The sequence below is a fragment of the Castor canadensis genome, chromosome 8 (genome assembly GCF_047511655.1).
Source record: "Castor canadensis chromosome 8, mCasCan1.hap1v2, whole genome shotgun sequence".
NCBI lineage: Eukaryota > Metazoa > Chordata > Mammalia > Rodentia > Castoridae > Castor > Castor canadensis.
The window spans coordinates 17,415,852-17,429,480 of record NC_133393.1 but is presented as its reverse complement, the minus strand read 5'-3'; the positions used below and the strand labels follow the sequence as shown (position 1 = coordinate 17,429,480).

General features: G+C 38.7%; 1 protein-coding gene across 1 annotated transcript in view; it reads left to right on the top strand.

Annotated features, from left to right (window-relative positions):
• Window positions 1–13,629, top strand: part of Dnah8 (dynein axonemal heavy chain 8) — a 343,384-nt gene that overhangs the window by 247,330 nt on the left and 82,425 nt on the right. The window contains exons 73-77 of the mRNA XM_074082285.1: window positions 742–913; window positions 2,500–2,655; window positions 6,307–6,462; window positions 9,900–10,082; window positions 12,741–12,846. Of these exons, the coding sequence (XP_073938386.1) occupies window positions 742–913; window positions 2,500–2,655; window positions 6,307–6,462; window positions 9,900–10,082; window positions 12,741–12,846 (773 nt within the window). The remainder of the gene's footprint in view (window positions 1–741; window positions 914–2,499; window positions 2,656–6,306; window positions 6,463–9,899; window positions 10,083–12,740; window positions 12,847–13,629) is intronic.

Genomic DNA, 13,629 nt, shown 5'->3' with positions numbered 1-13,629 from the left:
ATCTCTGCATCCTGTAGCATAAGAAAGTGCTCACAGCTGGACTCACACACCCTCAGTAGAGAGGGAAGGAAATTCTTGAACCATTTCCCACCTCAGTGGTGGCCGGGTTTTTGGTATGAGGGCACACCTGGTGGTGTTTGGATTTGCCAGGTCAGTCGGAGACTGGCTCAGTTCTCTTCTCTCCTTGGTGATTTGGAAAGTATGGATGGATAATGGTTTGTTCTAAATGTGGAGGTTTCTTGTGCTATGTTTACTGGGGTCCTTGAAAAACTGCAAGAGAGGGGAATGAGAAAGGAGAAAGAAAATGGAAAAAAAAAGGAGAGAAAAATAATTGAACATAAGCTTGGTTGTGGGCATGGCTATGGCATGGGATGGGAAGAAGGTCATTTCCGTGGTGCAGGATGGAAAGGAGGTCATTTCCATGGCGTAGGATGGAAAGAAGGTCATTTCCACAGTGTGGGATGGGAAGAAGGTTATTTCCATGCAAAGTCTGGCTTGCATCTGTGGGCTTCAGGGAGTCTCAGAGGGGCTCCTTGGCCCACCCCAAATGTGGGCCCTTTTATCCCTTTGGAGTTTGGGGCCCTTTTTGCATGGTTATTCCATACCTGGCAGGGGCAAAGATGGATTTACCTAGTACAAAACAAACTCTGTGACCCTTCCAGCTATGTAATGGAAATGTTTAAACTGTGTAAGGTGGCTGGCTCACTTTGGGGAGCAGGCTTGTGTGTCTTTCCTTAACAGGCTGGTAGGTGACATTCTGCTGTGCACAGGCTTCCTCTCCTACCTCGGCCCTTTCAACCAGATATTTCGGAACTATTTGCTAAAAGAGCAATGGGAGTTAGAGTTGAGAGCGCGGAAAATTCCTTTCACTGAAAACCTGAATCTCATCGCGATGCTGGTGGATCCTCCAACTGTAAGTGTTGCGTTCCTCCTAATATTTGTAAGTTAGCCTCATTTTGTTTCTTATAAAGAAATCATTCTTCCCTTTCTCCTTTAATTGAAAAGAGTGCTTTGAAAATGCCTAGGAAGAACTTTGTGGCCCAGGACTTCCTTTGCATTTTGAGAAATCTTGCTTTCAAATTAGAGCTAATGGCCAGTGTGGAGGCTCGAGCCTATAATCCTAGGGTCTTGGAAGATGGAGATTTGGGAGGATCATATGAGCAAAAACTTCATGAGATTCCATCTCAACCAATGGCTGGATGCAGTGGTTCACACCTGTTATCCCAGCTAAGCGGGGAAGCACAAATAGGAGGATTGTGGTCCAAGGCTGGCCTAGGCATAAAGGAGACCCTATCTCAAAAATAATCAACACAGAAAGGGCCAGCAGAGTGGCCCAAGTGGTGGAGTGCCTGCCTAGCAAGTGTGAGGCCTTGAGTTCAACTCCCCAGTAGCACAAAAAAATAAAGTTGAATAAAAATTAAAACTAATGGCACTGCTATGAACTAAAAGGTTGTTAGCCAGTTACAGGATTTCTCTTCTTATAACTCTCCATTATTTTTGGAAGGCGTTCCTATTGTCACACTCTTTTTCAAATATTTTAAGCAAATGTAGGCACTATCTAGGCCCCAAGTGCTGGCATTGACCTTCTTTTTCACACTCACCACCTTTTTAAGTGTCCAGTAGTGTAACACCACAGCATGTTCTAGTATGGCTGAAGTAACAGTATATCCTTGCTGGGGTCAGATGCCACTATCAACTTCCAGCATAATTTGCAGAGCTCCTGTGGTAATAAATGCTTTCCAGGCAATTTGTATTCATGAGTTGCATTTCTGGTTTGCAAATACTCTCTCTAGTTGCTGCTTCCTTAGGGGATGCAATGCTGTTAATTTCATGTTATCTGTATTTAAAAGTTAAAAAGTAGTCTTTTTCAAACAGTGTTGAACTCATCCTTATAGGGAATAGATGATGTGTTGGAAACGCATCAGGTATTGGCAAAGCAAGTATATTCCTTATTAATTGTGGTCCCCAGAAGGCCTGGGATAATGGAGGTTCACTGGATCTCTGCTAATTTTATGGAGTGTGTGGAGGGAGGCTGGCAATCTTCTCTAAATTCAGAGGAGATAGTCACAAAAGTATCACTGATGAATTCCAGTGTATTTCATCCCACTAATTCCTCTCCGCTGTACAGTCACCCACACACATGGGCAGAACCAAAGTTCAGGAAGGAGAAGTGTCCCCTGGGGTTTACCTTCTCCTCTACATCTCATTACATTCATGATCTGCTCTAATTCCTGCTCAGGTGCACTAGGCGACAAATTTACAATGCTTCCACTACGTATAAAAATACACATAAAAGGATAAACCTAGTCTTGGATCAGTAACGAAAGGATTCATTAGATTATAAATGTGTTTGTTAATGTTATCTGGTTCACATTTACAAGTCTGTTTTTCTAGATAGCACTTGCATAGTCTCAACGGAAAAAAACAACACATCCAAATTTGAAAAATCTTTTGCATTAAGGAGCTTTAAATTCTAATGAAAGCATTCCTGTTGTTCAGATTGGTGAGTGGGGGCTGCAGGGACTACCAGGAGATGACCTCTCAATTCAGAATGGCATTATTGTGACAAAGGCCACCAGATACCCACTCCTCATAGATCCACAAACTCAAGGCAAAACTTGGATTAAATCAAAGGAAAAAGAAAATGATTTGCAGGTATGTGCCATTTGGTGTATGGGAAATCATAAAACTTTCCCCAAATTTCAACAGAATCTGCCAGGCATAAAGTTTTCATCTGTGTTAGCTTTCTGATAGTGAAACAAATACCTGACATAGTTAGCTTATAAAAAACAGAGGTTTATTTTGACTCACAGTTTTGGTGATTGCAGTCCATGATTGGTTGCTCTTGGGCCTGTGGCAGGGCAGCACATCCTGGTGGCAGTCCATGGCAAACTGTTCACCTCAAACCTGGTAAATTAGTTCCATTTGCATCACTGTGACAAAATGTCTGACATAAAGAACTGGAAAGAGGAAAGGCTTATTTTGGTTCACAGTTTCAGAGGGTTCAGTCCACAGTTGCTTGGTCTCATGTGCATAGGCAGAACATCATGGTGGCAGGAGCCTGTGGCAGGGGAGGTTCTTTACCTCATGATGGATAGGAAGCAGAGTGGGGGAGGGGTGAAGTGGCCAGGAACAAGATACAGTGACCTACTTCCTCCAGCTAGGTGCCCCCTGCTAAAGTTTTCACCACTTCCCAAAATAATGCCACCACTTGGAGACTAAGCATTCAACACATGAGCCTTGGTGGAGGGGAGAACATTTCATATTCAATCTATAACAACTGGGAAGAGCAATGAGAAAGAGGAAGGATTCGGGTTCCAATATCTCCTTTAAAGGCATTCCCCTTATAACTGAACTTCTTCTACAAGGTTCCACCTCTTAAAGTTTGCATCTCCCTCTCTCTGTTCATTTCCCTGGCCCTATTGCTTTAGACAATGTTGGATGTAGCTTTGGTTCTGGACCTTGAATTTGGGCTGATAGAAAAGCAGCAAAAACAGTAATCTCTCAGCCCAAGGTCACTCATGCCAACCCAGCTGGGGCATTTGGCCCTATCTAGCAGACCAGAGTCCAGCTTTGACCTTGGAATCTAATACGGTGTTCAATTTAAAGTGAGGGTAGACAAGGGCAATTTACAACTTTCCTGGCTCCTGGGGATCTTGTTACTATCTCTATTTCAATTTAGCTAGCAATATGGACCATTGGACTATTCACTGTTTCCTAGATCCTGTTCCCAGAGCTCCTCCTGCCTCCACATTTTTGGTTATACTATTTCCACTAATCAGAATTTCTATCTCTACCCTATTGGCCATGCCATTTATAACTCATACAGAAATCTCAAGTATTCTTCAAAATCTACATCCAACACTACTTTTATCAAGACTTCTGTGTCCCCAGCTTAATATTAAGCTTGTCCTGAATCCTCACCGTGTCTTTTTAGTATTTCTGTTGTATTCTATTGCAGTCTGTCTTGAATTTTCTTTGCACATTTGTCTCTTTATTTCTGCTGTGCTATAAACTTCTTGCTAGTTAGGTTTATGGTTTTACCCATCTTTACATTTTCTGCCCAGCTATTATGTAGACTAGGAATTCTGATACTTATTGAATGTGAATGAATTAATCAAAGTGTATCATCCTTATAGAAGAGAGAAAAGCCCAGGAAAATCATGGGGCCATCTTGGTAAGTCCAATACCATTTGTGATAAAACTTCCAGTAAACTAAGAGGAACTTCCACTATTAGACAAAGTACTTTCACAAACAGTCTACAACAAACATCAAATTTAATGGTGAAATTTTGACAGATCTCCTTTTGAGATCAGGGCTTTTCAAGTAAGCAGACACTGTTTAGAGTCCAGGAACTCAACTGAGACAACTATCTCATGAATACTCCAGAACACAATACATCAGTCTGTGTTTACCAAAAACCCAGAGAAATTCTAGAATGGAGGGAAGAGCTAAGATAGAAATGGTGTCATCCATTTCTGCAAAGCTTCTTAGTAGCCACATTCCCAGAAGGAGTACACACACTTCTGTCCCTGAACTTGGTTTCTGACTCCATTCCCTTGACTCACCTGGTTGCCAATCTCCTGCTTATCTTACTTGTACACTTTGCCTGGGCATCCTTAGTTCAAAGGCTGCTCCAGTGTTGCTTGGCTGTGTATGCCATTCTTCTTCCTAATCTAGTTTTATCTCTCCAATTCAACGTTAAATTCACTTCAGTAATGTCCTTCCTGATGCAACTCAGTCTCTGAAACCTTCTTATGGAAGTAACAGACAATCCCTTATTTAAAAACCTACGTTCTGCTGGGGTGTAAGCAGATGGAACTGGATTCTCCTTCTTCAGAAACATTATTGTCTGAGTATGTGGGGAAACACATGCCCAAAGACTCACAATAAAAAACAAAGCATGTGAGATGTATCCTCTAATGGCAGCTTTGCCAAGGCCACCTTCAATGCCATCGCTGGTGCCATCTCCAGAGCCTGCAGTTCTAACTTCTGGAAAGAGAACTTCATCCTATCCCCCATCAGGAATTCCCTGACCACCTTATAAAGACTTGGGTGGATGATGCAGGCTCTCGGGGTGACTATCACATAGTGCTTTTATACAAGAAAAATCAAGTGAATTAAGCGTGAAATTGTAACTCTGAGATATTATTTCAGGTTTATAAAGATGTTGAAGGTGGTTAAAAAATAATCCTAAGTAAACTGACAATTGGAAAATGATTATTTCTTTCTTTGGGAAAGAAATCACAAAAGCTGAGTTTACGCCTTGGGAGATAGAACAGGATACAAGCAAATCTTATTATTTCATCTTGTTTAATAAGCTGGTCAAAGCTGTTTGTATTCATTTGCCTTATCACCTCAAAGTAAGGCCTTTATGACATGTAATTTGTGTAAAGAAATGTGTCAATCTAAGTTAACAATTTCCTTCATTTAAGGGCTATTTTATGTTATTTCCTTTTTTAATTGAAACAGGACAAAAGTGCACCTTTCTTAAGTCTTACAGCCCATACCTATAGCAGTGTAAAGGCTATAGTTGAATTTAGAAGATTGAGTAAAAGGAAGCAGAGAGTTAAGATGCCTTTGGGAACCCTCGTGGTTAAGCAGAAGGAGGAACCATGGGAGAAGGAAGAGTTTAAAGCCAGGTGGCATATACAAAGATCACCAGCCCAATGTGTCTGTTTTAATTAATATCAGACATTTATTTATGTAAGGATGGAGGACCACATCAGACATTCAGAGTTCTAATTTTTAAAAAAAATGTAAGGATAGATAAAGTGAATTTATAATCTCTTAGGGTGACTTTTTGAAAAATACCATATTCTTCCCTGTGCCACTAACAGACAAAATGTGCAGATGGACCCTTGGTGTGTCGGTTTATCATTTCTGACATTCCTATGTTTATTTTTTATCACTTATTCATTTCAGAGTGGGCCTGAGAGGGTAAGCACGTGTCATAATATCCACATTACTTTGCTTCCCCTGAGTGACTATAGCCGTGTAAGTTTAATAAGATCAATTATCGATAACTTCTGTTCTCTCTGTCAAGAGTGAGCTCTGACATTCCATCTGAGGAGTGCCACTCCAGTCTCCCCTTTGGATCAGGAGTCTGCATTGTATATCCAGGGCTTCAGCAAAAGTCATGACTCACCAAGTTTTGAAATTAAGTTTTACTTGTGGTTTTTACTTTTATGAGTAAGGCTTCTTATATTGACCTTTAAATTCTAGTTACCTATCCAACAAATCTCTTGATTTCCACTAAGGGATGGGCACAGTCCTGTAACATTTATGAGCTCTTTATTTTTTAGGTGACAACTCTGAACCATAAATATTTCCGTACACACCTGGAGGACAGCCTGTCCTTGGGCCGACCCCTTCTCATTGAGGACATTCGGGAAGAGTTGGATCCAGCCTTGGATAATGTATTGGAGAAGAATTTCATCAAATCAGGCACCACTTTCAAGGTGAGCTTTTATAAAAGAGAAAGAAAGAAAGAAAGAACAATGGTGACATCTACTTACCTCTTTGAGCACAGCAGTGAAAGCAATTTTTCTGCTTTCAGGTGTTATATAGGACACACTGGAAAAAATATTCCCAAACTGATAGTCATTGTTTCCTTTGATTTATTTATATTTCATTTCTCATTCTGTTTCAAAGTAGTGGATATTCCTTTGTTTTTCTTTAAATTAATTTAAATTGAAAAATAATAATTGCATATATTTATGGGGCACAATGTATTGCACATTTCAAAATTGCTAAAAGAGTTTTTGAAAATTAAAAAATTTAACTGATACATAAAAACAAAAATTGCACATATTAGAGGTACTATATGATGTTTTGATAGTTTTTATTTTCATAGTATATTAAAAATACAGAGGCAAGCTTTATTTTAGTAAAAGTAATTTTGTTGATACTAAGTAAGATGATAAGGAAATACACTTCTGGATCTTAACAATATGTTATTGTTACACAGGAAAAATATCTATATTTTAGCACCTCTTGAGAAAATTGGATTTGTAAGTCATATACATATTTTTATAAGACAGTCTGACTTTCTTCACTGGAGAAAATAGCATTTTAATAAAGTCTATTGATATCGATTTGTTCGTTTCTCTCTTTATCAACTTTCAATCTAAACTCATTGACTTTGCTGGAAGCTATGGTATACTGTTCCCCATTGTTGATGTTACCATAGATTGTTTTCAGTGTAAGTGTTTCTTTTTAAATTGTAGTCATTCTCTACTTTTAGGGTTTTTTTTTTTTTTTTGCTTTTATTTCTTAATGAGTGACAACATTTTTGATTGAATTCTTTCACTCTGAACTGCTTAATTTCCTGAATACCAGTGAATAAGGAGAGTGCAAATTTTCTTGTAAAGCAGAGATAGATTTATTTAGAAATATTTTCTTTAGAATATGAATTTTATGCCTTTTTAAAAACTCATTCAACAAAGGTTAATGGAGCATCCAATATATACTTAAGCTTGCAAGAGTTTATGGGGGAAAATGAATAAAACTCAGTCAACGTTCTGAAGAATTAGCAATGTTCTATGAGATAAGGGAGCTAAGAACAAAATTTTAGTAATATTAGTTCTATTGTGGAATCATCCAGCATTTAGAACTGCACTTAAAAATATTTAATTGACAAATAGAGGTTGTATTCACATTCAAAGTATACAATGTGATGTTTTGATATACCTGTGTACTGTGTAATGATTATCACAATTGAATTAATTAATAAGTGCATCACCACCTGTGTTGTCCCTTAGCTATCGGGAATTTGTTCATGTTGTAAATGAAAGTTTGTACCCTTTGATTTATACCTCCCCCTTTCCACCCCATCTTCAGGTAACCCAGGATGGATTCTCCACTTCTATGAGATCAGCAGTTTTAGATTCCCATGAAGAAGTGAGAGCATATACAGTATTTGTTTTTGTATCTGGCCTATTTCATGAGCCTTATTTAACGTGCCAAAGGAGGTTATAGGACCTCCATTCCTGAAGGCACTTAGAAGCCCCTAGGTTCTCACCTGAGTGTGAAGGCAGATGTCTGAGGATATGATCGTGATCTTAGTGAAGCTTCTACCCCCTGCAGGATTAAGATTAATTAAGAATTTAAGTCATTTTAAAATGCTATGATTGCCATCTGAGTTTTTTTGTTTGTTTGTTTGTTTTATTATTCCTACGTGCATACAAGACTTGGGTCATTTCTCCCCCCTGCCCCCACCCCCTCCCTTACCACCCACTACACCCCCTCCCTCTCCCCCCACCCCCTCAATACCCAGCAGAAACTATTTTGCCCTTATTTCTAATTTTGTTGTAGAGAGAGTATAAGCAATAATAGGAAGGAACAAGGGTTTTTGCTGGTTGAGATAAGGATAGCTATACAGGGAGTTGACTCACATTAATTTCCTGTACGTGTGTGTTACCTTCTAGGTTAATTCTTGATCTAACCTTTTCTCTAGTTCCTGGTCCCCTTTTCCTATTGGCCTCAGTTGCTTTTAAGGTATCTGCTTTAGTTTCTCTGCGTTAAAGGCAACAAATGCTAGCTAGTTTTTTAGGTGTCTTACCTATCCTCACCCCTCCCTTGTGTGCTCTTGCTTTTATCATGTGCTCAAAGTCCAATCCCATTGTTGTGTTTGCCCTTGATCTAATGTCCACATATGAGGGAGAACATACGATTTTTGGTCTTTTGGGCCGGGCTAACCTCACTCAGAATGATGTTCTCCAATTCCATCCATTTACCAGCGAATGATAACATTTCGTTCTTCTTCATGGCCGCATAAAATTCCATTGTGTATAGATACCACATTTTCTTGATCCATTCATCAGTAGTGGGGCATCTTGGCTGTTTCCATAACTTGGCTATTGTGAATAGTGCCGCAATAAACATGGGTGTGCAGGTGCCTCTAGAGTAACCTGTGTTACAGTCCTTTGGGTATTTCCCCAGGAGTGGTATTGCTGGATCAAATGGTAGATCAATGTTTAACTTTTTAAGTAGCCTCCAAATATTTTTCCAGAGTGGTTGTACTAGTTTACATTCCCACCAACAGTGTAAGAGGGTTCCTTTTTCCCCGCATCTCGCCAACACCTGTTGTTGGTGGTATTGCTAATGATGGATATTCTAACAGGGGTGAGAGTCCACCTGAGTTTTAGATAGGAAAAATCAGTTGTTTTTCAATATACTGCAAATAGTGCTTCAGGTAAAGGTTACCTTTTTGGGTTAAAAAAAAGTTGGCATTTTTTTCTTTGAAAATTATATTAACTCTGTTGTCAAATATGCTTGAGATGGGACTGGAATACAAAAAGAAGTCTTACTTCCTGTGAACATAACGAAGTTCCACAGTAGGAAATAATGTCCTTATCTGGGGAAGAGCTAGCAGCTCCTGTACCATAAACAGTTGATGAGAGTGATAGTAATTGCTTACTAAAATTTTATTTATTTATTTATATGGCAGTACTGGGTTTGAACTCAGGGCACTTGCTAGATAGGCACTCTATCACTTGAGCCATTCTCCCATTCCTTTTGGCTTTATTTTTTGAATAGGGCCTCATGTTTTTGCCTGGGACTGGCCTCCACCTATGACCCTCCTGATCTCTGCCTCCAAAGTTGGGGTTACAAGCTAACTTACTGAAAATTTAAAGTGAAGTCTTAGATTTGTCCAAGTTTCCTTTATTCAACATTTGTTTTAGATGAATTTTTCATTTGTTTTGCTTCATATCGTGGCTAAAAACATCTTCGGGCAAGATCACAAATCTAAGTTATTCTAAACTGAACAGGCTTTGTTATTTAAGATCATTCAAGTCCCCCAGCCCTAACTTTGTTATAGTCTTTCCTGCAGTGAACCCAAATTACTTGTCCTGTCCTCTAAGAAGTGTTTAACTTTACGCTTGAATTTATATAGGTGAAAGTCGGTGATAAGGAATGTGATATCATGGATACATTTAAGCTTTACATTACTACAAAGTTACCAAACCCTGCCTTTACCCCTGAGGTCAACGCTAAAACATCGGTCATTGATTTCACTGTTACAATGAAAGGACTTGAGAATCAGTTACTCAGGAGAGTAATTCTAACAGAGAAACAGGTAATCACGCCTCACGGTAAACAACTCCTACTGATGATAAATGTTTAGAATTTCGTGGGCCATTGTTGAGTACATGGAAAAGAAAAAAGTTAAGCAAATCATATTTACCCTTTTGTAGTATCAGTTTCTGTCAACAAATTCACTTCAACACACACACACACACACTATTCTTCATACTCTTTCTTTAAATCTTTGGGCATAGTGACCCACATATCTATAGATGTATGTATTGACCCGGGGACACCTGAAAAAATTCAATGAAACACTGATGCAAGAGAAAAAGAAATTGTCTCGAGTGAGTATTACCTGCAGTAGCTTCACATACCACAGTCTAATAATCTAATGATATAGGGAGCCATACTTTTATTTTAATTAAATGAAATTTGCACTAGTGCAAGGAAATTAGTTAAATATAACCAAGGGTTCTAATGAAACAAGGAAAATTTAGGAGTGGAAGATTTTAAGAGACATATACAAAATTAGACTAATTTTTAAGATAATGTTCAGAAAAAAGTTTTATGCATGAGATATTTGCATATATTGAATATATTTGCATAACAATGTGAGAAAGTTTGTATTTGCTTAAATATAATTAATTTTAGTATATTCAAGGAAAAGGCAAGGTTAGAAATAGTAAGAGCAGAGAGGCATAAAGTAGGAAGGTGAGAAAAAGAATGACAGAAGAGGGTGACAGGCAGAAGAGACACAGATAGAGGGCCACAAACCCAAAGAAGAAACATTCCAGAAGGAAAAGAGAAATGATATTGTCCTTCCTGAGGAAAATGAGCAGTGAAATCCTACCTGGTTAGCAGAAGTAGCTCACCTGGGGGGACAGGTCCTTGAAAGAAGGACAGTCTGGTGGAGTGACAAGGACACAGTCCCAGCTGTGAGAGTTGTTTGGGGCTTTTGTAACCCAGACAGGGAATGTGGCTCTTCCACATTCCCTGAACAGAATAGGTAGCCATCCTCACAGTCCTGCTGTTCTTTACATCACCATTTTTACAGAGAAATAAATGGAGACCAGAGGGAATGGGTCTTACCCTATAAACACATGGATTTTCCCCCTGCCAGGCCTTTTAGACAAGCTTTAAGGTCATGCTGTAAAACTGAGCAAGTGACTACTGTGCCATATCATACTGAAAAGGAAGCGAATGTGATTTCATTTTGTCTATTTATTCCTGTACTGTCTCACATTGGTGATCATTTTAATGAAAACAATTTACTAGCTATTCCTCTGCAAATACGGTCATACTCCTTATCACCCTAGCAAATACTATAGCTCTGCCAGTGCAGTGGCAGTCTTGGAGTTGGACAAGGGTGTTAGGCCTGTCTCTGCCAGTAGGTAGTGTGTGTTGTATTGGGAGGTTATTATTCATATTTCTGGGTTCTCAGCTTCCCCAGGTATAAAATAAAGAGAGTTGAATACATTTCAGTTTAACAACTATTTATTGGGTGAGTCCCTTTGCTGCAAAGCCTCAGCATAGGTGCTGTCAAGAATACAAAAATAAGGAAAAGTTTCTGCCTACTATATGCACAAACTCTGGAGGAAAATAAGCTATGGCTAGACTGTGATATAAACCATAGCATATGTACAAAATGAATGCTGTAATGTGACTTTTTTCCCTCTTGATTGACATCATTTTTAGTGTTGTGGCTTTTGATTGACTACTTGGCTTAGGAAGACTTCTGAAAGTGGTTTTCTAAGAACTGTTTTTAAATAAGTAGTTTTAATTCCCCTTTTTAACATAGTTCCAAATGTGACACATGATTCTGTATAGGACAAGAAAAAGTTTTACCAAGGATGTTAGTGAAATGATTTTAGTTCAGACTCTGTACTTACTAAGAAAATTGTGTCAGTGTTAAATTTCATGGATCTGAATATCGAGCTACTGCCATGTGAGTGAATGTCCTGGTTGGGGTAACAGGTTTTGACATCAGCAGAAGAGGACCACCGATGCTAAAAATAATAAAGGTTATTTACAGAGACAGTGGTAAGGCCAAAGGTTGTTTGGTGGATCCAGTTAAATAGTGTATGAGAGTTTATTGTACTGGTCATGCAAGCTTCTGAACACTGGAAATTTTTTCAAAATCTGATTTCCCAAATCCATAATTTATGTAGGAAAATTCCTCCCAAACACCCATTGTAACCCCTCTGATCGAAGGAGATGCAGATACAATAGAAAATGAATTGCCACATCAAGCAGGACCCAAGCCAAGAGCTCACTTTTAGCCTGGTAGCCCCTTGTTTTTTTGTTATTAATGCCTCTTTGTTTCTAGCACTTCCTACTGCAAATAAAGCTAGCACTTCTAACTTTATTTGAGGCAGTAGGAACGGGGCACAAGAAAAGGACATTCCATTAATAAACAACTGGCCAAAGAGCTGGGGGAAACTGGGGACAATTATGTGAGCAGAGTTGTCTCCTGCAGCCAGTGTGAGTGCTATGGAATCTCAATGCCTGTGGGCATAGATTTAACAATTATCCAGAGAAACAAAAATACAAATAAATTTGATTAACGATGATAATTACTACCATCATTCGAAAGACACTTTGTTTTAAATCTTTTAAATTGATAATACCAGTGTGTTGGATTTGCCATAATCACTGATAATTACAGTTCTGATGTTATAATTATTATCATTTTGTTTCTTAATAATAGGAATTAGAGTCTGAGAGGGTTAAACTTTTGGAGGATGTTACTTTTAATAAGCGGAAGATGAAGGAACTTGAAGATAACCTCCTGTATAAATTAAGTGCTACAAAAGGTATTGTGCTATTAAGAAGTAATAAAATAAAGGATCCTGAATAAGAATTTCTTTTGCACTCTTTTCTGTGCCCTCATGATTGCAGATGTTAGGAGATAGTTGAGTTATTAATGCAAAAAACAAGCAAGGTGATTTCTATCTAGACATTAAAGGACTGTGGAGAATCTGATTTTTGAATTAACAACTGGAGACTAAGCAGCTGAGAATAACACAGTTTTCTTGATATAATTGCTCTCTCCTGAGAAAAGCAAGGGCTCCCAATAGAGCCAGGTAACTCATAATAGGCTAATTTGCTTGCCCAAAGGAAACTAATGTGCTCAATCGGTTTTTTTTTCTTAGACTGACGTTTTCATTTGGCGTTGAAATGTGTCTGCCACAGTGGGTTATGACACTTGTAATTCCTGCCAGAGAGCTTGGCTATCAAGGGCCCAGCTCTTCTCAACTTGACTTTCCATTTAGAAGTCAGGAGAGGGTTTCCTCTGGGCAGCCAAAATCATCCTACTGCACCCCAGTTTGAGGAGCCATTCTCTCTGCAACATAGGAAAAGAAAATTTTATTCAAAGAAAATGCAATCAACAAATGCCATAGTATTTTGTTGTAGGCAAATCACAGTGATCTACTAATTGCCACCATTTTTTTAGCAGTCTAACAATGAATTCTTCCTATTGTCACTTTAATCCCTGAACTAAAAGAAAAGAAAAACGTAACCTCTCAGAACTGTACCTTTATAATGACTTCAAGGCTAGATGCAGTGGTACACACCTGTAACCCGAGCTACTTGGG